Source organism: Theropithecus gelada, chromosome 11, assembly GCF_003255815.1.
Source record: "Theropithecus gelada isolate Dixy chromosome 11, Tgel_1.0, whole genome shotgun sequence".
Taxonomy (NCBI): domain Eukaryota; kingdom Metazoa; phylum Chordata; class Mammalia; order Primates; family Cercopithecidae; genus Theropithecus; species Theropithecus gelada.
This window is the reverse complement of record NC_037679.1, coordinates 98,007,474-98,032,981: the sequence shown is the minus strand read 5'-3', so window position 1 is coordinate 98,032,981 and position 25,508 is coordinate 98,007,474. Positions and strand designations below refer to the sequence as shown.

At 51.9% G+C, this 25,508-nt stretch overlaps 2 protein-coding genes across 3 annotated transcripts in view; both read right to left on the bottom strand.

Moving 5' to 3' along the window:
- Nucleotides 1-12,250, bottom strand: part of LPAR5 (lysophosphatidic acid receptor 5) — an 18,757-nt gene extending 6,507 nt beyond the window's left edge. Inside the window, exon 1 of the mRNA XM_025402367.1 lies at nucleotides 11,736-12,250. The gene's annotated coding sequence lies outside the window, so the exon portion shown is untranslated. The remainder of the gene's footprint in view (nucleotides 1-11,735) is intronic.
- Nucleotides 12,251-13,933: 1,683 nt separating this feature from the next.
- On the bottom strand, nucleotides 13,934-23,046 carry ACRBP (acrosin binding protein). Of its 2 annotated transcripts, none has more exons than XM_025402365.1 (10): nucleotides 22,911-23,046; nucleotides 22,380-22,598; nucleotides 22,075-22,169; nucleotides 20,850-20,967; nucleotides 19,768-20,236; nucleotides 19,166-19,298; nucleotides 16,241-16,420; nucleotides 15,957-16,124; nucleotides 14,830-14,913; nucleotides 13,934-14,272 (listed from the first exon to the last, which is right to left on the bottom strand). In XM_025402365.1, the coding sequence occupies exons 1-10, from the start codon at nucleotides 22,951-22,953 to the stop codon at nucleotides 14,150-14,152; spliced, it is 1,632 nt and encodes a 543-aa protein (XP_025258150.1). In that variant the 5' UTR covers nucleotides 22,954-23,046; the 3' UTR covers nucleotides 13,934-14,149. The 2 variants fall into 2 exon arrangements, with proteins under 2 accessions (XP_025258150.1, XP_025258151.1); XM_025402366.1 differs by having other exon boundaries at nucleotides 19,768-20,137.
- Between the last annotated feature and the right edge of the window lie 2,462 nt (nucleotides 23,047-25,508).

The window sequence follows — 25,508 nt, the reverse complement described above, 5'->3', positions numbered from 1 at the left end:
TTTTTTTTTTTTTTTTTTTTTTGAGACCCAGTTTTGCTCTTGTTGCCCAGGCTGGAGTGCAATGGTGCAATCTCGGCTCACCGCAACCTCTGCCTCCGGGGTTCAAGCAATTCTCCTGCCTCAGCCTCCGAAGTAGCTGGGATTACAGGCATGTGCCACCATGCCTGGCTAATTTTGTATTTTTAGTAGAGACAGGGTCTCTCCCTGTTGGTCAGGCTGGTCTCGAACTCCTGACCTCAGGTGATCCACCTGGCTCGGCCTCCCAAAGTTCTGGGATTACAGACGTGAGCCACCGTGCCTGGCCTGGAATTTCATTTTTATAGCTGGATAATGTATTTTGCTGTATAATATTTTGCTCATCCATTCATCTGTCAGTGAATACTTGGATTCTTTCCACCTTTTGGCTATTGTGAATAATGCCACTGTAAACATGGGTGTCTAGATGTCATCTTAGGGAGAGAAGTTGTCTGAGACCCTGAGCAATTATCCCAAGACACCGAGCTTATTCCTTTCAAAAGGAACCGTTTAGGCAGGGCGCAGTGGCTCACGCCTGTAATCCCAGCACTTTGGGAGGCCGAGGTGGGCGGATCACAAGGTCAGGAGATCGAGACCATCCTGGCTAACACAGTGAAACCCCATCTCTACTAAAAATACAAAAAATTAACCAGGTGTGGTGGCAGGTGCCTGTAGACCCAGCTACTCGGGAGGCTGAGGCAGGAGAATGGCATGAACCCGGGAGGCGGAGCTTGCAATGAGCCGAGATTGAGCCACTGCACTCCAGCCTGGGCGACAGAGTGAGACTCCGTCTCAAAAAGAAAAAAAAAGGGCCAGGCACGGTGGCTCACGCCTGTAATCCCAGCACTTTGGGAGGCCAAGGCGGGCAGATCACAAGGTCAGGAGATCGAGACCATCCTGGCTAACATGGTGAAACCCCGTCTCTACTTAAAAAAAATACAAAAAACTAGCCGGGCGAGGTGGCGGGCGCCTGTAGTCCCAGCTACTTGGGAGGCTGAGGCAGGAGAATGGCGTAAACCCGGGAGGCGGAGCTTGCAGTGAGCTGAGATCCGGACACTACGCTCCAGACTTTGGGAGGCCGAGGTGGGCAGATCACAAGGTCAGGAGATCGAGACCATCCTGGCTAACATGGTGAAACCCCGTCTCTACTAAGAATACAAAAAAAAAAATGAGCCAGGCATTGTGACGGGCGCCTGTAGTCCCAGTTACTCGGGAGGCTGAGACAGGAGACTGGCGTTAACCCAGCAGGTGGAGATGGCAGTGAGTCAAGTTTGCACCACTGCACTCCAGCCTGGGTGACAGAGGGAGACTCCATCTCAATTAAAAAAAAAAAAAAAAAAAAGAGGAACTGTTTAAATTGTTGCAAGAAAATAAGTCATAACCTGACTACAACAAGTTTTTTGGTTGTTGTTTTACTTTTTTTGGTGTTTTTTTTTTGAGACAGGGTCTCACTCCATGGTCCAGGCTGGAAAGCAGAGGCTTGATCTTGGTCCACTGCAGTCCTGACCTCCCAGATTCAAGGGATCCTCTTACCTCAGTCTCTGAGTAGTTGGACCTACAGGTGTGTGCCACCATCCCTGGTTAATTTTTAATTTTTTAATAGATGGCCGGGTGCAGTGGCTCATGCCTGTAATCCTTTGGGAGGCTGAGGTGGGTGGATCACTTGAGGTCAGGAGTTCGAAACCAGCCTGACCAACATGGTGAAACCCCATCTCTACTAAAAATACAAAAAATTAGCCAGGCATGGTAGCAGGTGCCTGTAATCCCAGCTCCTCAGGAGACTGAGTCAGGAGAATCGCTTGAATCCAGGAGGCAGAGGTTGCAGTGAGCTAAGATCGCGCCACTGCACTCCAGCGTGGGCTACAGAGCAAGACTCCATCTCAAAAAAAGAAAAAAAAATTTTTTTTCGTAGAAACGGGGTCTGACTGTGTTGCCCAGACTGGTCTTAAACTCATAGGCTCAAGCAATCCTTATGCCCTGGGGCTCTGAAAGTCCTAGGATTACAGGCATGAGCCACTGTACTGGGCCACAAGTTTTTCTTGTATTTGGTTTTGTTCTCCCTCCAACCACCCCCATCAACAGTTTGAGACTTGTAAGAGATATAGTAAAACAGTTAAAGGGAATAAAGAAATACTTCCTCTGCAAAATACCAATCTCAACAACGAAAATAATACCAAATGGGACTTAAACATGCTGAAAGGCAAGTAAAAGCAGGCTCATTTCTGATACACTCCCCTGGCCCATGCTCCTTTGCTCCATTCACACCAAACTAATACTAATTGTGGACATACCTTAAGTTTTCAGGACTCTGCCTTGGTATGTGGTGTTTTTTCAACTTGGAATGCCCTGCCTCCCGTTCTCCAACTGGCAAGCCTAGTATTTTCTCCAGACTCTGCAAGGCCATCCCTGACCGCCCCGGGCAACACAGGCAGATGTGGTATCCTTACTTGTGCCTCCGCTGCAGTGCGGCGGTTTCTCAGTGCTCTCCCCATGCATGGTAGTCAGCTATTCCTGGTCTGCCCCTCCCATTCGACTGTGAGCTCTTAGAGGGAGGGGCTGTGGACCATGGCTTATTCATCTTTGTGTATTCCCAGTACCTACCTCTGTAAATGTTAAAAATAATAGCTATCATTTACTGATCATCACCATATTGCAGTGTGCATACATAACATCCAACATAGATACATTATTTCACTTCCTCGTTTGTCCAACTGAAATGTATAAAGTGGGTTATTCTAATAATATTTTTAATAACCCACTTCCAAAAGTGGTGACATAAACTCATGTTTCACACATGCACATAAATACGCCTCCTTGAATCACCTGAAACCAAGAGGTGGAGCTTGCAGTGAACCAAGATCACACCACTGCACTCCATTCTGGGCAACAGAGTGAGACTCCGTCTCAATGAAAATAAATAAATAAACAGTCCGGGTGTGGTGGCTCACGCCTGTAATCCCAGCACTTTGGGAGGCCGAGGCGGGCAGATTATGAGGTCAGGAGTTTGAGACCAGCCTGGCCAACATGGTGAAACCCCATCTCTACTAAAAATACAAATTAGCTGGGCGTGGTGGTGCATGCCTGTAGCCCCAGCTACTTGGGAGGCTGAGGCAGGAGGATTGCTTGAACCCGAGGGGCGGAGGTTGCAGTGAGCAGAGATCGTGCCACTGCACTCCAGCTTGAGTGACAAAAGTGAAACTCCATCTCAAAAAAATAAATAAGCCTCCTTACAATTCCCCCTTAAGTGCATACATAAGCACTTAGGTTGCTGTTTTCAGCCCCTCAATCGTTCTATGTGTATTTGCTCTATTTCCCTAACTAGATGGTAAGCTCCTAGGGTGGGAGCGCACCTTGCAGACACATTTCACTCTCTGCATTTAGCAGGCCCTGAGTGACACTGGCTGCTTAGTAGGAAATTCAACCTCCCCACCCCATACACCCATCCCGCCCCCAACTGCCCCCGCCCACGCTCTAATTCTGTGATAATAGTTCTTATATCAATTTTGTCCAAATGTATAACTCAGCAAAAGACCACTTCCCTTAAAAGACCTGTTTGGAAACAGCTTGCAATTAAGATTTCAGTAACAGTTTACACTATAATTACAGTATCACTTGATCATTCTTAACCATGACTTGGAGAACCAGTAGATACTTCCAATTAGAAAGCATATACTAGACACTGAATGAGTGGATGGATTATTTTCAAAGAACCTCAAGGCAGCCCTTCTTCCCTTCCCTCCCCCTCCCCTCCCTTCCCCCCCCCTTCCCTTCCTGAGAGGGAGTTTCACATGCTGTATCACCCGGGCTGTAGCGAACAGGCACAATCTCGGCTCACTGCAACCTCTGCCTCCTGGGTTCAAGTGATTCTCCTGCCTCAGCCTCCCGAGTAGCTGGGATTATAGGCGCTCACCACCACACCTGGCTAATTTCTGGGTTTTTTTGTTTGTTTGTTTGTTTGAGACGGAGTTTCACTCTTGTTGCCCAGACTGGAGTGCAATGGCTCGATCTCGGCTCCCTGCAACCTCCGCCTCCCAGGTTCAAACGATTCTCCTGCCTCAGCCTCCCTGGTAGCTTGGATTATCGGCACGTGCCACCATGCACAGCTAATTTTGTATTTTTAGTAGAGATGGGGTTTCTCCATGTTGGTGAGGCTGGTCTTGAACTGCTGACCTCAGGTGATCCACCCGCCTCAGCCTCCCAAAGTGCTGGAATTATAGGCATGAGCCACCACGCCTGGACAATTTCTGTATTTTTAGTAGAGAAGACTGGGTTTTACCATGTTGGCCAGGCTGGTCTCGAACTCCTGACCTCAGGTGATCCTCCAGCCTTGGCCTCCCAGAATGCTGGGATTACACCGTGCCTGGCTGATCTCAAGTCTTTCTGTTGAAAAAGTTACAACGTGCCAGGCGCAGTGGCTCACGCCTGTAATCCCAGCACTTTGGGAGGTCGAGGCAGGCGGATCACCTGAGGTTAGGAATTCGAGACTAGCCTGGCCAACGTGGTGAAACCTCATCTCTACTAAAAATACAAAAATTAGCCAGGCGTGGTGGCACACGCCTGTAATCCCAGCTACTCGAGTGGCTGAGGTGGGAGAATTGCTTGAGCTCGGGAGACGGAGGTTGCAGTGAGCCAAGATTATGCCACTGCACTCCAGCCTGGCCGACAGAGCGAGACTCTGTCTCAAAAAAAAAAAAAAATAGGCCGGGCGCGGTGGCTCAAGCCTGTAATCCCAGCACTTTGGGAGGCCGAGACAGGCGGATCACGAGGTCAGGAGATCGAGACCATCCTGGCTAACACGGTGAAACCCCGTCTCTACTAAAAAGTACAAAAAACTAGCCGGGTGAGGTGGCGGACGCCTGTAGTCCCAGCTACTCGGGAGGCTGAGGCAGGAGAATGGCTTAAACCCGGGAGGCGGAGTTTGCAGTGAGCTGAGATCCGGCCACTGCACTCCAGCCCAGGCAACAGAGCGAGACTCCGTCTCAAAAAAAAAAAAAATAAAAAATAAATAAATAAAATAAATAAAATAAAAAAAATAAAATAAAGAAAAAAAAGAGGCTGGGCGCGGTGGCTCAAGCCTGTAATCCCAGCACTTTGGGAGGCCAAAGACGGGCGGATCATGAGGTCAGGAGATCGAGACCATCCTGGCTAACACGGTGAAACCCCGTCTCTACTAAAAAATACAAAAAAACTAGCTGGGCGAGGTGGCAGGCGCCTGTAGTCCCAGTTACTCGGGAGGCTGAGGCAGGAGAATGGCCTAAACCCAGGAGGCGGAGCTTGTAGTGAGCCGAGATCCGGCCACTGCACTCCAGCCTGGGCGACAGAGCGAGACTCCGTCTCAAAAAAAAAAAAAGAAAAAAAGAAAAAGAAAGGGCCGAGCACGGTGGCTTACACCTGTAATTCCAGCACTTTGGGAGGCCGAGGCAGGCGGATCACGAGGTTGGGAGATCGGACCATCCTGGCTAACACGGTGAAACTCCATCTCTACTACAAAAAAGTAGCCAGGTTTGGTGGCACATGCCTGTAATCTCACCTACTCGGGAGGCTGAGGCAGGAGAATCGCTTGAACCTAGGAGGCAGAGGTTGCAGTGAGCCAAGATTGCGCCACTGCACTCCAGTCTGGGCGGCAGAGTGAGATTCCATTTCAAAAAAAAAAAAAGAAAAAAAATTTACAATGTTAAATAGACCAAGATATTTAGTTGAGCAGCTACTTAAAGGTAAAGTTAGGCCAAGTGGTGGCTCATGCCTGTAATTCCAGCACTTTGGGAGGCTGAGGTGGGCAGATCACCTGAGGTAAGGCATTCAAGACCAGCCTGGCCAACATGGCAAAACCCCATTTCTACTAAAAATACAAAAATCAGCTGGGCATGGTGGCGGCACCTGTAATCCCAGCTACTTGGGAGGCTGAGGCAGGAGAATCGCTTGAGCCCAGGAGTTGGAGGTTGTAGTGAGCTGAGATCACGCCACTGCACTTCAGCCTGGGCGACAAGAGTGAAACTCAGTCTCAAAAACATAAATCAATAAATGTAAAGGTAAAGTTAGGAATGTTTTAGAAACGAAATGGCGACGCTCTCTCGTTACTCTATTCCAAAGGGAAGACGTTCTTGGATTTCTTTTTTTTGGATACAGAGTCTCACTTTGTTTGGAGGCTGGAGTGCAGTAGCACCATCTTGGCTCACTGCAACCTCCACCTCTTAGGTTCAAGCAGTTCTCCTGCCTCAGCCACCCGAGTAGCTGGGATCATGGCTCACACCATCACACCTGCCTCACCTTTTGTGTTTTCGGTAGAAACAGAGTTTCACCATGTTGGCCAGGCTAAGCTGGTCTCCTGACCTCAAGTGATCCGCAGACCTCGGCCTCCCAAAGTGCTGGGTGCTGGGATTACAAGCATGAGCCACTGCACCCAGCCCATCTTTTTTTTTTTTTTTTTGAGACGGAATCTCCCTCCGTCGCCTAGGCTGGAGTACAGTGGTGCAATCTCAGCTCACTGCAACCTTCGCCTCCCCGGTTCAATCAATTCTCTTGTCTCAGCCTCCTGAGTAGCTGGGACTACAGGCGCATGCCGCCATGCCTGGCTAATTTTTGTATTTTTAGTAGATACGGGGTTTCTCCTGACCTCAGGTGATCCACCCGCCTCGGCCTCTCAAAGTGCTGAGATTATAGGCATGAGCCACCGCACCTGGGCCCAGCCCATCTTGGGTTTCTTTATAAAGGAGCCTGGTTGTCAAAAGCCACCTCTTTCTGACAGTCACACAGAATGGCCCAAGCTGAGCACTGAGAGCTGCCAGGCCCCTGGCCTGGTCCCCATCCCACACTCCTGCTTCCCGAGCCCTGCGGCTCCCTTCAGGAGCTGAATAGGCACAGTGCCAGGCCAGATGGCGAAGATGGAAAAGACTGCCAAAAAGGAGGCTAACAGGAAGTGGAAGGAGGGAATCTAGGTGTGGGGGAGGGGCAGCACAGACCCTCTCCCCTAATCCTGCCTTGAAGAAGAGGTCAGGCTGTGGGAGAGATGCAGGAATCAAAGAAATGGCAACTGCCCCAGAAAAGAAGGAACACCAGGAAGGAGGGACATGGAGGCCCCCGTAGGAGGATAAATCTCTCCTTACTGATGTCAGGTAAGTATACCACTCATTACACATGTGTGTGCACAGACACAGACATACACAGACGCTAAGAGATGTGCACACAAGATCCCTAGTAACATAGAAATCAGTGTCCATACACATCCTGTAATATACATGTATGTGCACAGACACCTGGGCTGGGGAGGAAGAGAAAGAAGGCCCTGCCTTAGGGACAGTATCCTTACACAGACATAAAACCAGGCAGTTTACAAGCACGGCGATCTCAACCCCAAGGCACTGAGGAGCAAAGAGACCGCGATACAGAGGCCCCGAGACTGCTCCTTCTATATCACCCAACCCAACACCGCTCACACACCAGAGGGTGTGCAGCCACCTTCCTTCTCCCTGTGTCTCTGTCCTTCAGCTTCCCACATACATACTCGGGGCCCAGGTTCCTTACCTCCTCAGGGCTTCTGGGATCTGTCCCATTGCCCTCTGAGCTGGGCTGGGCACTGCTCTTTGCTGAGATAAGCCAGAGGGGCAGGGCTGTTTTCTGCCAGAGGCAGGAAGTGAGAACACGAGTGTAAAAGTGAGCAGGAGGTGCAGTCATGATCATTCCCTCACTCTCCTCCACACACCCTGTCCCGGTATCCAGCCTCTCTGGCGAACGATGTTGAGGGGGGCTGAAGAGAACGGACCGGGGGTTGGGAACAATGAGAAGGGCAGGGGGAGGGGAATGCCTCCTCTCTGCCCAGTTCCTCCCCCATGCTCTTCCTGTGTTGCCCACCTCCCCACAAGCACCACATGCCTTGCTCTGTCTTTGCCTCCTCTTTCTTTCTTTCTGGATTTTTTTTTTTTTTTTGAGACGGAGTCTCGCACTGTCACCTGAGCTGGAGAGCAGTGGCGCGATCTCAGCTCACTGCAACCTCTGCCTCCTGGATTCACGCGATTCTCCTGCCTCAACCCCCGCGAGTAGCTGGGATTACAGGCGTGCACCACCACACCCAGCTAATTTTTTGTATTTTTAGTACAGACGGGGTTTCACTATGTTGGTCAGACTGGTCTCAAACTCCTGACCTTGTGATCTGCCTGCCTCGGCCACCCAAAGTGCTGGGATTACAGGCGTGGGCCACCGCACCTGGCCTGCCTCCTCTTTCAAATAATTCACATCCTGGGTCCCCCGACTTCAGTTCCTAGGGTCAGAGGTCTGAAAAGAAGGTTCTTACATCTCCCCATCCCCCTTGCCCCTGAGGATCAGCTCTGGAATAGGCCCACGCTCATTTTAGAGTCTCGTGGCCCATCAGTGTCTCAGCCCCAACACAGGAAGTCCCTCTTTAGTACGTGCTCTAACGCATTCGCTGAATTGGCGAAGCCTACTTCCTCTGCTGCTGATTTCAGGCAGCGCTGGGAGGATGCACCCTTTCCCCACAGACAGGCTTCATGGTGAAGACTTAGTATCTCTGTATCCAGGCCCTCCAGACAGACCCCAGCTGTGGTGCTGAGCCTCCAGCAGAAGCTTGGCTCGGTCTAAAGCCTTTGTGAAAAGCTCTGTCCCAGAGCTGTTTTGGGGGCACAAATGAATCCTTTTCTTCTGCTTATCCTGGGCCTGAGGGGCAGGGATGAGATGGAACACTAAATGGAACACGAGGATAAATCCTCATCCTGGAGGTTTAGGGACAATACAAAGTCCCCAGGGTGAGTGGGGAGGCCTCCTTCTGCCCCAGGGGCCACATTCTTCCTCAGAGAGGAGTCTCTGGCACGGTCCCGCGTGTCAGGTCGTGTCTTCCCTCCTCCCTGGCCCAAGCCTGCCTGCTTCTCCAGCCAAAATTCCTGCTCCTGCCTCTCCCCACCCTTCTCTACTGAAGCCTGCCTCTTCCTGCATTTCCAGCATCATCCTCGGCCCTGGCTTCTCCCTCCCTGAGTACTCTGACCTCATCCCTCCTGACATTTGTCTGGGAAAAGGCAGAAAGTAAAGGTGGTCTACAGCTCAATGATTAGTTTCCCTGATGTGCGGATATCACCTTGCCATTGTGCCTCTCTCTTTACCCTGCTTTCGAGAGCTGGAAAAGCAAGAAAGTCAGTCCCAAGAGAAGCCAGGGAGGCAGGCCCAGCCCCCTGACATGTGCCCTGAGGTGGTCTGTGTGCATCTGACCCTTGCTTGTAGCCTGGCAAGTCCTGCTTCCTCAGGGAAATCCACTAGAGCCTGTGGGCCTTGCTGACCTCGCTTGACCTTAGTGTGCACTGGCTTCAGCCCTCACCCCTCTTGCCAGCTCCTTCTCCTGGGTTGGTTTTTTTGTTTTGTTTTGTTTTTTCTGAGATGGAGTCTCACTTGCTGTGTCACCCAGGCTGGAGTACAGTGGTGCAATCTCAGCTCACTGCGACCTCCGCCTCCCAGGTTCAAGCAATTCTCCTGCCTCAGTCTCCCGAGTAGCTGAGACTACAGGCAACTGCCACCACGCCTGGCTAATTTTTGTATTTTTAGTAGAGACGGGTTTTCACTATGTTGGCCAGGCTGGTCTTGAATGCCTGACCTCAGGTGATCCGCCCTCCTCAGCCTGCCAAAGTGCTGGGATTACAGGCATAAACCACTGTGCCCAGCCATTCTCCTGGGCTTTTAAAAATGCCCCTAGGCATAAAAGATTTCTGTCAGTAGGTATGTCCTGGGGTATGCACTGGGGGCAGCAGAGTGGGGAAAGCAGATGGCATCAGACAGATGGAGTTGGGCTCCAGTGCCTCTGAGTAGCCGGGAGGTGAGGCCTACATATACTGCATGCGAGTAAGTTTCTGTCTCACCTCCATCCCTGCCTCCATGTCCCACTAGGTCTGCAACTTTAGCTTAGCCTAAAAGGAGGATTTCTGCTGGCCTGGGCAACATAGTGGGACCCCATCTCTAAAAGAAATTTTTTTACTACAGGTGCATGCCACCATGCCCAACTAATTTTTGTATTTTCAGTAGAGATGGGGTATTGCACCATGTTGGCCAGGATGGACTCAATCTCTTGACCTCGTGATCCACCTGCCTCAGCCTCCCAAAGTGCTGGAATTACAGGCGTGAGCCACCGTGCCCGGCTCTACAAAAATATGTCAAAAAATTAGCAGAGGCCAGGTGTGTGGCTTGTGCCTGTAGTCCCAGCACTTTGGGAGGCAGAGGCGAATGGATTGCTTTAGCGCAGGAGTTCAAGACCAGCCTGGGCAACATGGTGAAACCCTGTCTCTACAAAAAAAAAAAAAAAAAAAAAATTACAAAAATTAGTTGGTCGTGGTGGCTCAAGCCTGTATTTCCAGCTACTCTGGAGGCTGAGGCAGGATAATAGCTTGAACCCAGGAGGTGGAGTTTGCAGTGAGTCTAGATCACGCCACTGCACTCCAGCCTGGATGACAGAGCAAGACCCCATCTCAAAAAAAAAAAAAAAACAACAAATTAGCCGGGCATGGTGGTGCCTGCTTGTAGTCCCACGTACTTGGGAGGCTGAAGTGGGAGGATTGGTTGAACCCAGGAGTTTGAGGCTGCAGTGAGCCATGTTCAAGACCCTGCACTCCAGCCTGGGCAACAGAATGAGATCCTGTCTTAAAAAAAAAAATGGCTGGGGGCGGTGGCTCATGCCTGTAATCCCAGCACTTTGGGAGGCTGAGGCAGGTGGATCACGAGGTCAGGAGTTCAAGACCAGCCTGGCCAAGATGGTAAAACCCTGTCTCTACTAAAAATGCAAAAATTAGCCAGGCGTGGTGGTGCATGCCTGTAATCCCAGCTACTCGGGAGGCTGAGGCAGAGAATTGCTTGAACCCAGGAGGTGGAAGTTGTAGTGAGCTGAGATCGCACCACTACACTCCAGCCTGGGTGACAAAGGGAGACTGTGTCTCAAAATAAAAAAAAAGAAAGAGAAAAAGAACAAAAGGAGTAGTTCTGGAGATACAATCTGGTGGAGGTCCCCTTCTTGTCATGGGAGCCCCACAACCACGGGTAACAGGTAGGCCCCATCCTCATGGTGTGATGCAAAGGTATCATAAAGCCCTGCTGACCTCCAAATACGTCCCCCACCTCCAAAATTCCATCCCCTCAAGCCGCAGTCTATCAGAGCCATAGGGACATCGAAGACCATCAGTCTAATCCCTTATATAGATGCAGCTTTTGGGTTAAGGCAGCATTTCCTGAAGGCCCCGTGCGGTGCACCTTGGCTAGCTGGGAAGGAGAACACCGCGAACACGTCTGTGCCAGTCAACCCATTAACAAGTTTGATTAGATCAGCCCATTGGCATCTGCCTGGCCCTGGAGGATGAGTGGTGTAGGGGTTGAGGTTTAACTGGAAGTGGAAAAAGGGTGTAAACAGTCCCCAGAGGGTCCTCCCTGGGAAGCCCAGGGCTCAGTACCACAGTGGGGGCCTAGAGAGGGAGGGGGAGGACACAGCCTCTGCGAGATGGCCCAGAGTGGGGTCTTCAAGCGTCAAAAAGGGGCACCCCTGGGGTGTAGCAGGCATGTTAGCTGTTTGTCCAGCTCCATCTGAAAAGATCTATTTGAGGCAAGTCCTTTCGGCTTTTTACTCTGTTCAGAAGGGTTTTCCAGGGCCCATGCCCACCCTCGTCTCTGTCCCCCACCCAAGTCCCCCATTTCTCCAGGGGGCTGCTTCCCCTTGTGCAGTTCAATTCGTGACACCCCCATACCTGTGCTCCGTGTTGCTCTGCGCTGCCCCAAGCTGGATTCCGCTGTCTGCTCTGGGCTGGGCTGGGCTGGTAGGACCTGCTCTCTGGGTGGGAGGGGCACACCCACCTCAGCAGATCTCAGCACATCCCTCCCAGCTCAGTGCACTCACCCAACCCCACATGGGCCAAGGACAGAGTGAAGAGGAATTGCCCTCAGAGGCCTTCCCAGACTGGCCAGAGAAAAACCCCAGCAGCTAAGGATACTTAATCCAGCCCCGACTCTCGCTGACTGGGAACTGCCCCCACCCATCGTTCAGATATTCCTGCTGTGTCTGGGAGCTCTTCCTGGCACACCCACCGTCTGATGCCAGATGACTAACCCACCAGCCTCTCGCTGTCCTCACCGGTTCCCCCTGGGTGTCTCTCTTCCTCTCCTGGGTCTGCCAGGTGGTTTAGCCCATGCCACTAGTGGCTTGTGCCCCACCCTGCCCGGGGCCCTCTGCATGACAGTGCTCTGCTAGGTCCTGCTTCCCACTGAGCACACTTGGCTCCTGCATCGAGCAGTCACTAGGCGGGATGGTTCCTCTTTGCTTAGGTCTGTTTCTCCTCAGCCCCTTGTCTTGTGTCCTTGGGACAGGGAACACAGAGACAAGGGGCCCTGTAGGCACGGGGCTGGGCATGTTGTCTATGCTCACTAAACAGAAACAAGTTCAAGTGTTTTGGTGGCAGGCGGAAAAGGGATTGTGGTGAAGTGAGTTTGGGCAGCTATAGGTTAAACACGTTTCTCTATTACTGAGCTCTAGAGGGCCTTTAACATGCTGTGAAATGACAGGCCTCGTGTTGACAATGGAAACTGGGTGAAAGGTACAAGAGGGTGCATTATACTTTTCTTTTTTTTTTTTTTTTTTTGAGACAGAGTCTCGCTCTGTCGCCCGGGCTGGAGTGCAGTGGCCGGATCTCAGCTCACTGCAAGCTCCGCCTCCCGGGTTCACGCCATTCTCCCGCCTCAGCCTCCCGAGTAACTGGGACTACAGGCGCCCGCCACCTCGCCCGGCTAGTTTTTTGTATTTTTTAGTAGAGACGGGGTTTCACCATGTTAGCCAGGATGGTCTCGATCTCCTGACCTCGTGATCCACCTGTCTCGGCCTCCCAAAGTGCTGGGATTACAGGCTTGAGCCACCGCGCCCGGCCTGTACTTTTCTATTTTTGTGCATGTTTGAACTCTCAGAGTAAGTGAGCTTTAACAAAATGCTGTTAATTACCATGAACCTACAGAAGAGAGAAAGACTCTACAGTGTCCCTGGAACATACTTTGGGATATTTCAAGTTATTAAAGGCCAGTGCTGGAGTCATACCTCAATGTAGGTTGTTAAGATGCAACCACTTAAACATCTGGATCATCTGGCAAATTCCTGGACTTCCTGTAATCCCAACACTTTGGGTTTCCTTCCTGTAATCCCAACACTTTGGGTTTCCTTCCTGTAATCCCAACACTTTGGGAAGCCAAGCTGGGAAAATTGTTTGCGCCCAGGAGTTTGAGACCCACCTGGGCAACATGGAGAGACCCCATCTCTACAAAAAATTTTAAAAATTAGCCACGCATAGTGACACATTCCTGTGGTCACAGGTAACTGAGAGGCTGAGGTAGGAGTATGGCTGGAGCCTAGGAAGTGGAGACTGCAGTGGGTGGTGATCACGCCACTGCACTCCAGCCTGGGTGACAGAGCGAAACCCTGTCTCAAAAACAAAAACAAAAACAAATCAACAGCAACAACAAAACAACCCCAAGGTTTCCTGATCTAGGCTGTAGTTCCTGGTTTTTCCCTTCCTCATAAAGTGCAAGCTACACCCTCCCTATAACCCAGGATTGGTCCCTTTGGACAAGGTCTCATCAGGCTTTGGCCTTTACCCTACAGAGGAACAATACTACACTTGCATCTGACATCATGGGGCTTAGGGCTTCAGAAATGAACGCACACACCTGCCTTCATGCCCCATCATCCTCAGGGCCCCAGCCTTCTTGGCCTTCCTCAGTTCACGTCTCTGGGTTCTCAGGTCTTCTGCTCCTCCTGGCAGATGGCCGCTTCCCTCAGTGCCATTCCTATGAGATTCTCTCACCAGCAAGTGGGTCCATAAAACCGGGGTCTGGGGACTGACTGCCACGGAGCAGGGTAGCAGTGCTGAGGATGGGGATCCCAACCACAATAGGCCACACAGGCTGAAGGTCAACACTTTATGTAAAGTCATCTTTGAAGGAGGGCGCAGCTCCCGCTGTGGCCCTCTCTGGGACTGCTGCTCCAACCCAAGGAAATGTGAGCAGGGGCCGAGTAACAGACCCAGAAGGGGCAGCCTGAAAGCAAACCGACAGATGGGGTCTAAAAACAATAGAGAATGTGGGCAGGTTGGGCTGGGGTGCAGACAGACGAGATGCCAGCTCATCCGAACTGGCCTAGAGTCAAGGTGCTGAACTCCTGGCTCCATCGAAGCACAACTTCCTCACTTTTGCCAGGGCTCAGCAAACTGTAAGTCTCGTTCTGCAGACATCTCATGCGGGACACCTACACAGGGATTCAGGGCAGACAGTCTGTATCACAGAGCCAGGCGCCAGGAGTGGGGAGGAGGGGAGGTGTCAGAAACCCAAAAGAGAGAGGTGGGCAGGCATGGGCACAGGGCAGTAGAGGGAAGGAGGAAACTCAAATGTGGCTTTTTAAGGCCAGAGGAGACATCAAGCAGCCCAATCCCTTTCCTGCAGAAAGAGGCAGCTGAGGCTCAGCGGGGGAAGTGCCTCGTCCCAGGCTACTTGGTGAGTAAGAACAGGAGACAGACCGAGACCGAGATCTCAAAAACGTCCAATTCCCGGCCCAGCTGAGGGTTCTTCCTGTGGTGCTCTCAGGGCCCTCCTCTGTTATCCACCACCTGCCTGGGAGGGCCTTGCTTCCTCCAGGACTGGAGGAATGGAGGAGAGCCTGCTGGTGGAGGCCTCTGCCCCAAAGATGCAAGCAGGGAAGCGCTTTCCACATCCTAGCTGCTCGCAGAGGGGGCCTCAGAATAGACCAACTGTGGTGACTGATTGAGGGGGTGCTGGGAGAAGGAGGGGCAAGGTAGAGGTGCTCACCTTCCGATTCCGGTTTCTCATCAGACACTGCTGGCTTTTGAAGGAACAGTAGTTTGGGTACTGGATATAGTCTGTGTCACAAATCTAAGCCAAGAGCCAGGGAGAGAGAAGGGGATATCAGAAGCCTCACTGGACAGCAGTACTCCAGGGGGTACCTGCTAGGACAGAGCCAGGGGCAGGGTGTGGCCCAAGACCCAGGCCTTCCACACATAGGTGGCCCCTCACTCTGCTTTCCCTCTGCCTCTCCCCTCCCATTCTGTCACAGGTTGCTGGGAAGAAGCCAGGAGCCTGGGAGAGTACGAGGCTGCTGGTCAGCTTACTGCGAAAGTGGCTGAGGAAGTGGGAATGGGGCAGGACGGGGCAGATAAGGGTCCAGAACATGGGACAGGGACCCAATTAGTGGCCTGATGTCAAGGATTTTTCTGGTAATGGTAGATGAGGGAAGGAGGAAGAGAATCTCCAATGTGTGATGGTGGTGAGTCACTTCCTTCTTTGGACCTCGCCTGCCCATTCCAGATCAAGGGGCTTAGGGACCAGAGCTGGACATGGGCCCCTCAGCTCAGCTACTTGCTTCAGCTGCCCTTACTTTTCCTTGCCTTAGTTTTTCCTGCTAACTACAGAAGGAGAGGCCTGGCTCTTGGCAACAACAGGTCATGCCACAGGGAAGGTAGCAGGGGAATGGGGAGCCCAGTTGATTTTACTGAGCAGGGAAGGCACTGGAAGAGCTGGGAAGAGCCTGTCAGGCTGAGGCCAGGAAGTCCTGGATTACAGGGTTGGGCAGTGGTGCACGTGTCAGTCATTTCTTGTAGAGATGATTAACTTTGGTTGAGTGGAAGTGACTTGATCACAGCCACTCAGCAAGCAACTGGCAAAGCTGGGACCAGAACCTCTAGCTCCTGTGCTTTCTCAGCCCTCCAGGTCCCCACTCCTTTGCCTGCTCTATTGGTGGAGGGTGGAGGGGGGGGTGCAACAGTCTGTTGGAGAGAGGCAGGACATTCAGTGAGGACTGGTTCTCAGAAGCCAGGGGCCCAAGCCCCCTTCCACAAACTAGGGCTACCCACAGCAAGTAATTGCAAGGAATGGGGTGAGGGTGGGGATGGGGCTGAGCTTTGGGGAAAGGCTCTGACCTTGGTGGGGAAATCCCCATCCTGGAAGCTAAGGAACTCAGTCTGGAGCCACCCAGAGACTCGAACATCTTCACAGCCCTTCGTGGCAAGCCGGGCACACCAGAAGTCCATGCGGAGCCCACCGTACAAATCCAGCCCGTAAAAGTGGCCTGATTCTGGGGACCCTACCTGTGGCACAGGAGATAGGGGAGAGAAGCATGCCCCTCCCCTCCTGCTGGCCTCCTCCCACCCCACTCCCGCCACCCAGTTCTGCCTTTCCCACTGCAGGCTGCCGGGCTAGGTACCTGGTTGCCAATGGACAGGCTCTGGGAGGCAAGCAAGGGGCTGACAAAGGGTGTCTTGTGGGAGGTGTCACATTGTTGCCGCTGCAGGCTGGCCTCTGAGTGGCATTGCTCCAGCTTCAGGGAGCAGAAGTCACAGAGGGCACAGGTAGACAAGTGTCGCCGCCCAAGGCTGTCACAGACCTGGGGCAGGAGAATGGGTGAGGCTGAAGCTGAGAGTCAGCGGCCTGCCTTCTCCCATGCCTCAGCCCTCAGCCATCCTGCAGAATGTCTTTGCATTTAGCCTCTTCTAAAAGCTTCTCTGGCTTTTCTACTTGTCCTCCTCCTCAAGGGTTCCTCAAGGACCTTGCCTTAGCTATTCCTTCACCTTATTCCTGGATGATTGATCTACTCCTAGGTAACCATCTATCTACAGGTGACACCCAAATCTTTATCACCAGCTCTCATCTCTTTCCTAGGCTCCAAATCCTTATTGCCAAGTGCCTGACAGATGCCTGTGATCAGGTGATCTTACAGTTACCCCAACTTAGCCTATCTGAAAAGAACTCATAACCCTTCCCTGCCACCTGCTAATGATAACGCTGATATTTACAAAGAGGTGACACGGTGCCAGCACTATGGACACACATGCTCTCATCTCATTTAGTCTTCACGAGAACCCTGTAATAGCAGAGGTACTAATATTACTCTCATTTACTGACAAGGAAACTGACTCTCAGTGAGGCTGAGTAAGTTGCTCAAAGCCACCTATCTATCAGATGGGGAAGCTGGGACATGGGTCCAGGTCCTTCCAACTCTAAAACCTATGCTCTATCCACGTACTGGGGTTGGAAACCTCCAAGTTCTTGGAAGCTATTCTTCAGAGTGGAGTTACCAATCTCCCAGCTGGATCCTGCCCTCAGCTTCCTCAGCACTAGCAGGAGATCATGCTAAGCAGCATCTTTAGTCAATCCCATGGGCCTCCTTCCTCCCCCATGGCACAGCCTGTGACAGTGCATGAAATCTCCTACAGCACCTTGCCTGCTCCTCCCACATAAGGGAGGCATCACGTGCCCGACCAGAAATCTTGATTGGATTCCCCTTTCCTATCAAATTAAGTGCAAATGCTCATGCTGCCATTCAAGAGTTTTCGCATCATGACCCTGTTGATCTCTTTGACTCTGTCTCCTGCTGCTCTGCTCCAGGTAAAAGGGACTCACTCCTTACTGTCCTCTTATCTATGCCATCAGATCCAGTGAGCTCCCTCCATAAAACCCCGAACTTCTCACATTTTGTTTAAGAACCTCACCTACCACACTCCTTTTGTAACATTACTGTATCCATATTAACCCCCTCATGGGTTCTTGGCCCCTTAAGAGCAGAAACAGTGTGCTCACTGTTAGCATACTAATTTCACTCATGAAATTTCTACTCTTCTTTGGGCCAGGCACGGGGGCTCATGCCTGTAATTCCAGCTGAGTGGAAGTGGCTGAGACGGATTCCTTGAGCCCAGGAGTTTGAGATCAGCCTGGGCAACATGGCGAGACCCTGTCTCTACAAAAAAATACAAAAAATTAGCCAGGTGTAGTGGTGCATGCCACTAGTCCCAGCTACTGGAGAGGCTGAGGTAGGGGAATCACCTGAGCCTGGGAGGTCAAGGATGCAGTGAGCTGTGATCACACCACTGCACTCCAGCCCGGGTGATGGAGTGAGACACTATCTCAAAAAAAAAAAGAAAAAAAAAAAAAAGAAAAAGAAATTTCTACTCTTCTTTGCATCAGAGCCTTTGCACATACTATTCCCTCTATCAGGAATCTTGTAGCAAGCAGGAATCTTCTACCAATCCCCTTCTTTTGCCTGGATTCACTTCTTTTATCTTCAGGTCTCAGTTTAAACATCAGTTCTTCTTGGAAGCACCTCTGATCCTCCCGAACATGGACAGTTGTCCCCAACCCACCCCATCTGCTGTCTCTGTACTTTGTGCCTATCCCTGCTACAGCATTGATCCCATCGCACCATCCTGCATATTTCCTTGTCTCTCTCCTGCCCTGGATTCCAAGAGGACAGAGGACTGGCTCTATTGCACGTACTGCTAACATCTTAAATATCTAGTAGAGTTTGTCCTCAATCAGTATTTGTTGAACAAACAGATGAATGGATGGTATCTGAGCTCTCCAGAAATATTTGCTAAATTGTATTATTTGTGAAAATCTAAAGTCTATTTTCCTGGGAATAGACTTGCTGGTTGTTGAGGACACATTGAGACTGGAATCTCTTTACAGATTCCCTGGTATGGGTTCTATGAACTCTCTGGAAAGAAGAAGAGCTGCATCTAAGGCAAAGCTAGGAAGATGGTGAGCTGGATCAAGAATCAAAAGTTGACTCAGGGCTGGGCATGGTGGCTCACGCCTGTAATCCCAGCATTTTGGGAGGCTGAGGCAGGAGGATTGGTTGAGCCCAGGAGTTCTAGACCAACACAGGCAACAAAGCGAGACCCCATCTCTACAAAATATAAAAATAATTAGCCAGGCACGGTGACACATGCCTGTGGTCCCAGCTCCTCAAGAGGCTGAGATGAGAGGATCATTTGAGCCCAGGTTGTCAAGGCTACAGTGAGCCATGATCGCACCACTTCCCTCCAGCCTTATAGAGTGAGACCCTGTCTCAGAAAAAAAAAAAAAAAAAAAGAGTGAAATCTGGAAGCCTGGCAACTCAGGGAGGTGAAGAATGAGTTCTGGACTGGAGTGGATTCCAGCCTGGGTCTTGAGCCTTCCTCCTTTAAAGGTGACTGGTAATGTCCTTCCTAAGAAAAGAGTCCCACTTGGGGAGAATCTCTCCAGCTATGTCTCATGCTTCTCCTGCCCATCCTCCACTCCCATAGCCTAGCACAGTGCCTGGCCAAGAGGATGCCCAGTGGCATGTATGCATTAGAGAGTATGGCAGGCATACCGACTTCCCGAAACCAAGGATCTCCTCCTCCATGTACTTCCAGGCCTTGGCTGTGGGGGTTATGATGCAGGTATTCTCCACAATCGAATAGCACAGCACCAGCAAGGCATCCGTGTGGGGCAGCTGCAGGAGGCTGCAAGAAGACAGCACTGAGGGTGGGGCGGGGCCAGGTGGCTGGGGCAGGAAGCTACATCCAGTCTCCTCCCCTTCCCTGAGTGTCTGCTTTGGTCACACACACTCAGTACGCTCAGCATGGGGCCTTAGAGGCCTCTGGACAAATCGCCTACTTTTACAAATGAGGAACTGAGGACCCGAAAGGAGAAATAACTTTCTCAGGATTGCAATACTAAACAGGGCAGAGACAAGACCAGAACCCAAGTCTGGTAGTTCCAGGTACAAGGCTTACATGGAGAATGAGCAATTGAGCAGTGCTTAAGCCAACAATGGGCACAGAATGGGTGAGGCAGGAAGTTGCTAGCTGTGCCTGAAGCCCAGACAGGTCTGAGTGGATCTGGAGGCTGAAGCTAGGAAAATGGGCTTCTCATTCCCAAGGAAGGCAGAAGGGAGGGCAGGGTGGATGACAGAGTCAAAACTTCCTATACCTGCCAGGGTTTTGGTTTCTCCAGTAGGAGTTCTCATCATATATTTCATTCACTTCATCCATTTGCTGGGCTGACCGAATGAGCTCCTGGATGTTCTCCATCATCATGGGAGTAGACTCTACTTCTCGCACCCGGGGAGTGAAGGAGGAAGGGTTAGAAGATAAAGATTCAGAGTGAAACTTGGGCTCTGAGTCTGTCTGCAGCTGAGACACAGCCTCCAGTCCCTCCTTAGTCCCCTGTCCTTCTTCCTGCTTTCCCTCCTCTTCCTGTTCCTCTTCTTGCTCTTCTTGTTCCCGCCCCTCTTCCTGCTTGTGTTCTTGCATTGGCTCCTGCCTGTGCTCCACCCCTTGCTCTTGCCTGTGCTCTGGCGCTTGCTCCTGGCCTCCCAGGGACAAGGAGGATTGTAGGAGCTCTTCCACGTTGTTGCTAAGCCTCTCAGGCCAGGGCTGGAAGGCCTGGCGTTCTGTCCCTACAGCAGGGTTTAGAGAGACGGGAAAGAGACAGTCAGGCTTCTGGCCCCTGAGTGTCTTTGTTCACAGAGGGACACACACATAAACAAAGCAGACCAAGTCACACTTACCCACACACAAAAACACAGAAAAGAATGTAAGTATCAAACTAAAAGAACATTACCACGGCAATTTTAGGTTGGTGGTATGTGTCGCCTTCCCACCTCCCTGGCAAGCACTCCTCCTTCCCTAACTTCCACCTCAAATACCACCTTTTGTCCCTCTCCCGTAGGAAACACCAAGTATGCTGAGTAGCTAGCAGCAAACCCTTTCTAAAGTGAAGAGGTTAGCTTATAAAGGGCCCAGAGTCTTCCAATGCAACAATGTCTTTGGAATTGGGAAAAATGGATTCAGGGCAAAACTGTAAGTAATGGCAGAAGAGATTCTGGTCCAGGAGAACCCTAACTTGTATTCATAAAAAGCTGACAGTCCTTCGAGTAAACAGCTGTCTGCCGGCGTCCCCCTCCCACCCAACATGCTTCCCATTTCCCTGCCTTGGATGCCTTACCTTGTGGGCTCTGGGAATTGTGGGAGGAGTAGCTGGTGGTCTCCCACCTGCTGAGAGGGTCTCACCTGTGAAGTGGGGTGAGATGGGGGAGGTCATCGTGGTGGGCGAGAGTTCAGCTGGAGCGTCTATCTCCTTGAGAGTGTTAGGTGAGAGAATAGAGACTGGCTGGGAGCACAGGACTCTCTGCAGGAAGAGAAGGAAAATGGGAAAGCCTTTCCCAAAGGGCAGACTTCTGCTCCAGCTGGTTCTTCCACCTCTTTTCCAGCTTGTCTTATCTCTCACAGTTTCTAGGCAGGGATAAAGGGACATGGTCCCTGCTGGAACCCTCTAGACCTGAGAAAGGGTCCTTTCAGAAGATGAACCTCTGTCTGGGCCACAACCCTGCCGTCACTTTTGCATTTAACTCAAAATCACTGACCTGTTTGAAGAAACAAGAGAGCTTATCTCTTTGCCTCTTTCCATCCCTCTTGCCTACTTTTTTTTTTTTTTTTTTGACGGAGTCTCGCTCTGTCACCCAGGCTGGAGTGCAGTGGTGTGATCTTGGCTCACTGCAAGCTCCGCCTCCCAGGTTCACGCCATTCTCCTGCCTCAGCTTCCTGAGTAGCTGGGACTACAGGCGCCCGCCACCACGCCCGGCTAATTTTTGGTATTTTTAGTAGAGACAGGGTTTCACCGTGTTAGCCAGGATGGTCTTGATCTCCTGACCTCATGATCCGCCTGCTTCGGCCTCCCGAAGTGCTGGGATTACAGGTGTGAACCACTGCGCCCGGCCCTGTTTTTTTTGTTTGAGACAGAGTCTTGCTCTGCCACCCAGGATAGGGTGCAGTGGCATGATCTCGGCTTACTGCAACCTCTGCCTCCCTGGTTCAAGCAATTCTCCTGCCCCAGCCTCCCGAGTAGCTAAGATGACAGTCGCCCATCACCAAGCCCGGCTAATTTTTTTTTTTTTTTTTGGATTTTTAGTAGAGATGGGGTTTCACCATGTTGCAGGCTGTTCTCTAACTCCTGACTTCAGGTGATCTGCCCACCTCGGGCTCCCAAAGTGCTGAGATTATAGGCATGAGCCACCATGCCCGGTCTCTTCTCTACTTTTCTTGCAGTAACAGAATTGTTCAATCTGAATGTCCAAGGTGAGACTGTATTCATATATAATCTGGGTACATGACTGGCAAAATGGCAGGGAAGGAGGAGCTAAGGATGACTCTCCTGGAACCCTTCCTCAACTCCCCACTGCTGCCGCCTCTCCCTTGGCCCTGGGGCACCAAATCCAACCTTTGTCCTGGACCTCACCTTGGCATAGTAGATGTGGTTGGAGCAACGGTACTGAGTAAACTGGCAGAAAGATTCAAACCAGGAGGCATAAGGGAGGTTGGAGCAGACAGCACCTGAGAAAGGGCAGGGGTGGAGAAGATGAACCACGGGGAGCTTGGGGTGGGGCTGCGGGCAATGGACTCCAGGCCGTGGGGAGGGTGGACACGGGGAGGGTGGAGGTGCCAGCCATGCCTTTCCCCGCCTCACATGAGCACAGGGGTTTTTGCCCTGAGTTTTGGGTGAACACTCGGGTGCCTCGGTTTCCCCCCTAGCCTGGCCCTCACCATCGGGCACTAAGCCGTGGTTTTCATATTGGTCCAGCTGGACGAGTGTGGGATTCCGGCAGCCATGGGTTGCACGGAGGCGGCAGGTAGTCTCTGCCTTCCAGGTTGGAGTCAGCAGTGCGAAGAAGTGTTCGTATTCGGTGGGGGAGAGAGGGCTGCCTGGAGTGGAGGCCCGAGTCGAATCCTGGGCTGGGGCAGGTGCCAGAGGCAGGAGCAGCACTGCGGAGCGGGCGAACGGACGATGGAAGGACAGAACCCCAAAACCCGCTCCGAGACCAGGGCAGACGGACCCAGACTGGCAAATTAGGAACGGGGTGCGGGTTATCCCTGCTGACGAGGGTGGGGGGATTCTAGAGACAGAGGCAAAGGTCCGGCCGCTGGCTGGGGGAGACGGGAGGATCCCAGGAGCTAGGGAGCGGACCCAGCGCGACCACCACGAGGACGCGTTCCAGAAACCGTAAAAGCAGAGCTCTCGGGAGGGAGAGGACTGAGCCCGGAGAGAGTCTGTTGGAGCAGGTGGAAACCTCTCACCCTTCAAGAGTGAGGGAAGGAAGCCAGTGGCTGGCTTCCTCATGGCCGCAGAAGATCCGCCCGCGTTCCGCGGACCCAAGCCGCCTCTAACGGGCCGAGCCGCAGAGAGAGCAGCAGGCGCGGGGCGGGGCGGGGCGCACGCGGGCACCGCCCACGCGTCACAAAGAGCGGGCCAGGGCGGGGCCTCGACAGCCGGGTTCTCGGGGCCCTCAAGTGGCCTGATCCCATCGAGATGGTAGGGATGGCAAAAGCTATCTTCACTTAGCGTCTATTTCTTTCTTTCTTTCTTCTTTTTTTTTTTTTTTTTGGTGAGACGGAGTCCTACTCTGTCGCCCAGGCTGGAGTGCATGGCGCGATCTCGGCTCACTGCAACCTCAGCGTCCCAGGTTCAAGTGATTCTCCTGCCTCAGCCTCCCGAGTAACTGGGACTACAGGTGCGTGCCACCATGCCTGGCTTTTTTTTTTTTGAGACAGAGTCTTGCTCTGTTGCCCAGGCTGGAGTGCAGTGGCGCAATCTCAGCTCACTGCAACCTCCACCTCCCGAGTTCAAGCAATTTTCCTGCCTCAGCCTCCCGAGTAGCTGGGACTACAGGTGTGCGCCACCATGCCCAGCTAATTTTTGTATTTTTAGTAGAGATGGGGTTTCTCCATGTTGGCCAGATGGTCTCGATCTCTTGACCTTGTGATCTGCCCGCCTCGGCCTCCCAAAGTGCTGGGATTACAGGCGTGAGCCACCATGCCCGGCCTAAGTTTTGTATTTTTAGTAGAGACTGGGGTTCACCATGTTGGCCAGGCTGGTCCTGAACTCCTGACCTCAAGTGATCTGCCTACCTCAGCCTCCCAAAGTGCTGGGATTACAGGTGAGAGCCACTGTGGCCAGCCACTTAGTGTCTTTACATGGACTACTTTACTTAATTGCCATAGGAATCCCATAAGGTGGATACACTATCATTCGTTTTACAGATGAGAAATCGGGGCTTAGGGAAGCAACTGGCCCAACAGGTCCTGAGGTCTAGAGCTAAGCACAGGCAGAGATGCAATGTGCAAAACCAAGTCAAGGCCTATCTGGGTAGAAACTAGGCAGGGCGCCTCCATGAGCAAAATGGGTCCAAGGGGAAAACAAGAGGTTGGCTCAATGGCCTACAAAAGTGGTTTCTGAGGGGTAATTGAGTAAGACAATCCACTGAGGTGTGGGAGGAGAACTTTTGTTTTTGTATCTGTTTTGTGTTTAAAATGAGAAATTACAGCCGGGGCAACAGGGTGAAACCTCATCTCTACAAAAAATACAAAAAATTAGCCAAGCGTGGTGGCACATGCCTGTAGTCCCAGTTTCTTGGGGGGCTGAGGTGGGAGGATTGCTTGAGCCCATGAGGTCAAGGCTGCAGTGAGGTGCAGTCGGACCACTGCTCTCCAGCCTGGGTGACAAGGTGAGACCCTATCCCCACCCCCAAAAAAAAGTAAAAAAGAAAACAAGAAATTGTCTTGGGCCAGACTTGGTGGCTCACGCCTGTAATCCCAGCCTTTGGGAGGTCAAGGTGGGTGGATTCCTTGAGCTCAGGAGTTCCAGACCAGCCTGGGCAACATGGCAAAACTCTGTCTCTACAAAAATGCAAAAACTGTCAGGTGTGGTGGTGTACGCCTGTTGTCCCACTTACTACTTGGGGAGGCTGAGGCAGGAGGATCGCCTGAGTCTTCAGAGGTCAAGGCTGCAGTGAGCTGAGATCTCACCACTGTGCTCCAGCCTGGGTGACAGAGTGAGACCCCGTCTTAAAAAAAAATTAAAAAAAATAAATTAATAAAATAGAGACCAGGCACTGTGGCTCACTCCTGGAATTCCAGCACTTTGGGAGGCCAAGGAGGGTGGAGCTCTTGAGGTCAGGAGTTCAAGACCAGCCTGGCCAAAATGGTGAAACTCGGCCAGTGCGATGGCTCACGCCTGTAATCCCAGCACTTTGGGAGGCTGAGCTGTGCAGATCACCAGGTAAGGAGATCGAGACCATCCTAGCTAACACGGTGAAACCCTGTCTCTACTACAAATACAAAAAATTAGCAGGGTGTGGTGACATGTGCCTGTAGTCCCAGCTACTCGGGAAGCTGAGGCAGCAGAATTGCTCTAACCCGGGAGACGGAGGTTGCAGTGAGCTGAGATCACGCCACTGCACTCCGGCCTGCGTGACAGAGTAAGACTCCATCTTAAAAAAAAAAAAGGTGAAACCCAGTCTCTACTAAAAATACAAAAATTACGGCTGCTCTCAGCTCAGTGCAGTGGCTGGGACTACACGCACGTGCCACCATGCCCAGCTAGTTTTTGTATTTTTTTTTGAGACGGAGTCTCGCTCTGCCGCCCAGGCTGGAGTGCAGTGGCCGGATCTCAGCTCACTGCAAGCTCCGCCTCCCGGGTTCACGCCATTCTCCTGCCTCAGCCTCCCGAGTAGCTGGGACCACAGGCGCCCGCCACCTCGCCCGGCTAGTTTTCTGTATTTTTTAGTAGAGACGGGGTTTCACCATGTCGGCCAGGATGGTCTCGATCTCCTGACCTCGTGATCCACCCGTCTCGGCCTCCCAAAGTGCTGGGATTACAGGCTTGAGCCACCGCGC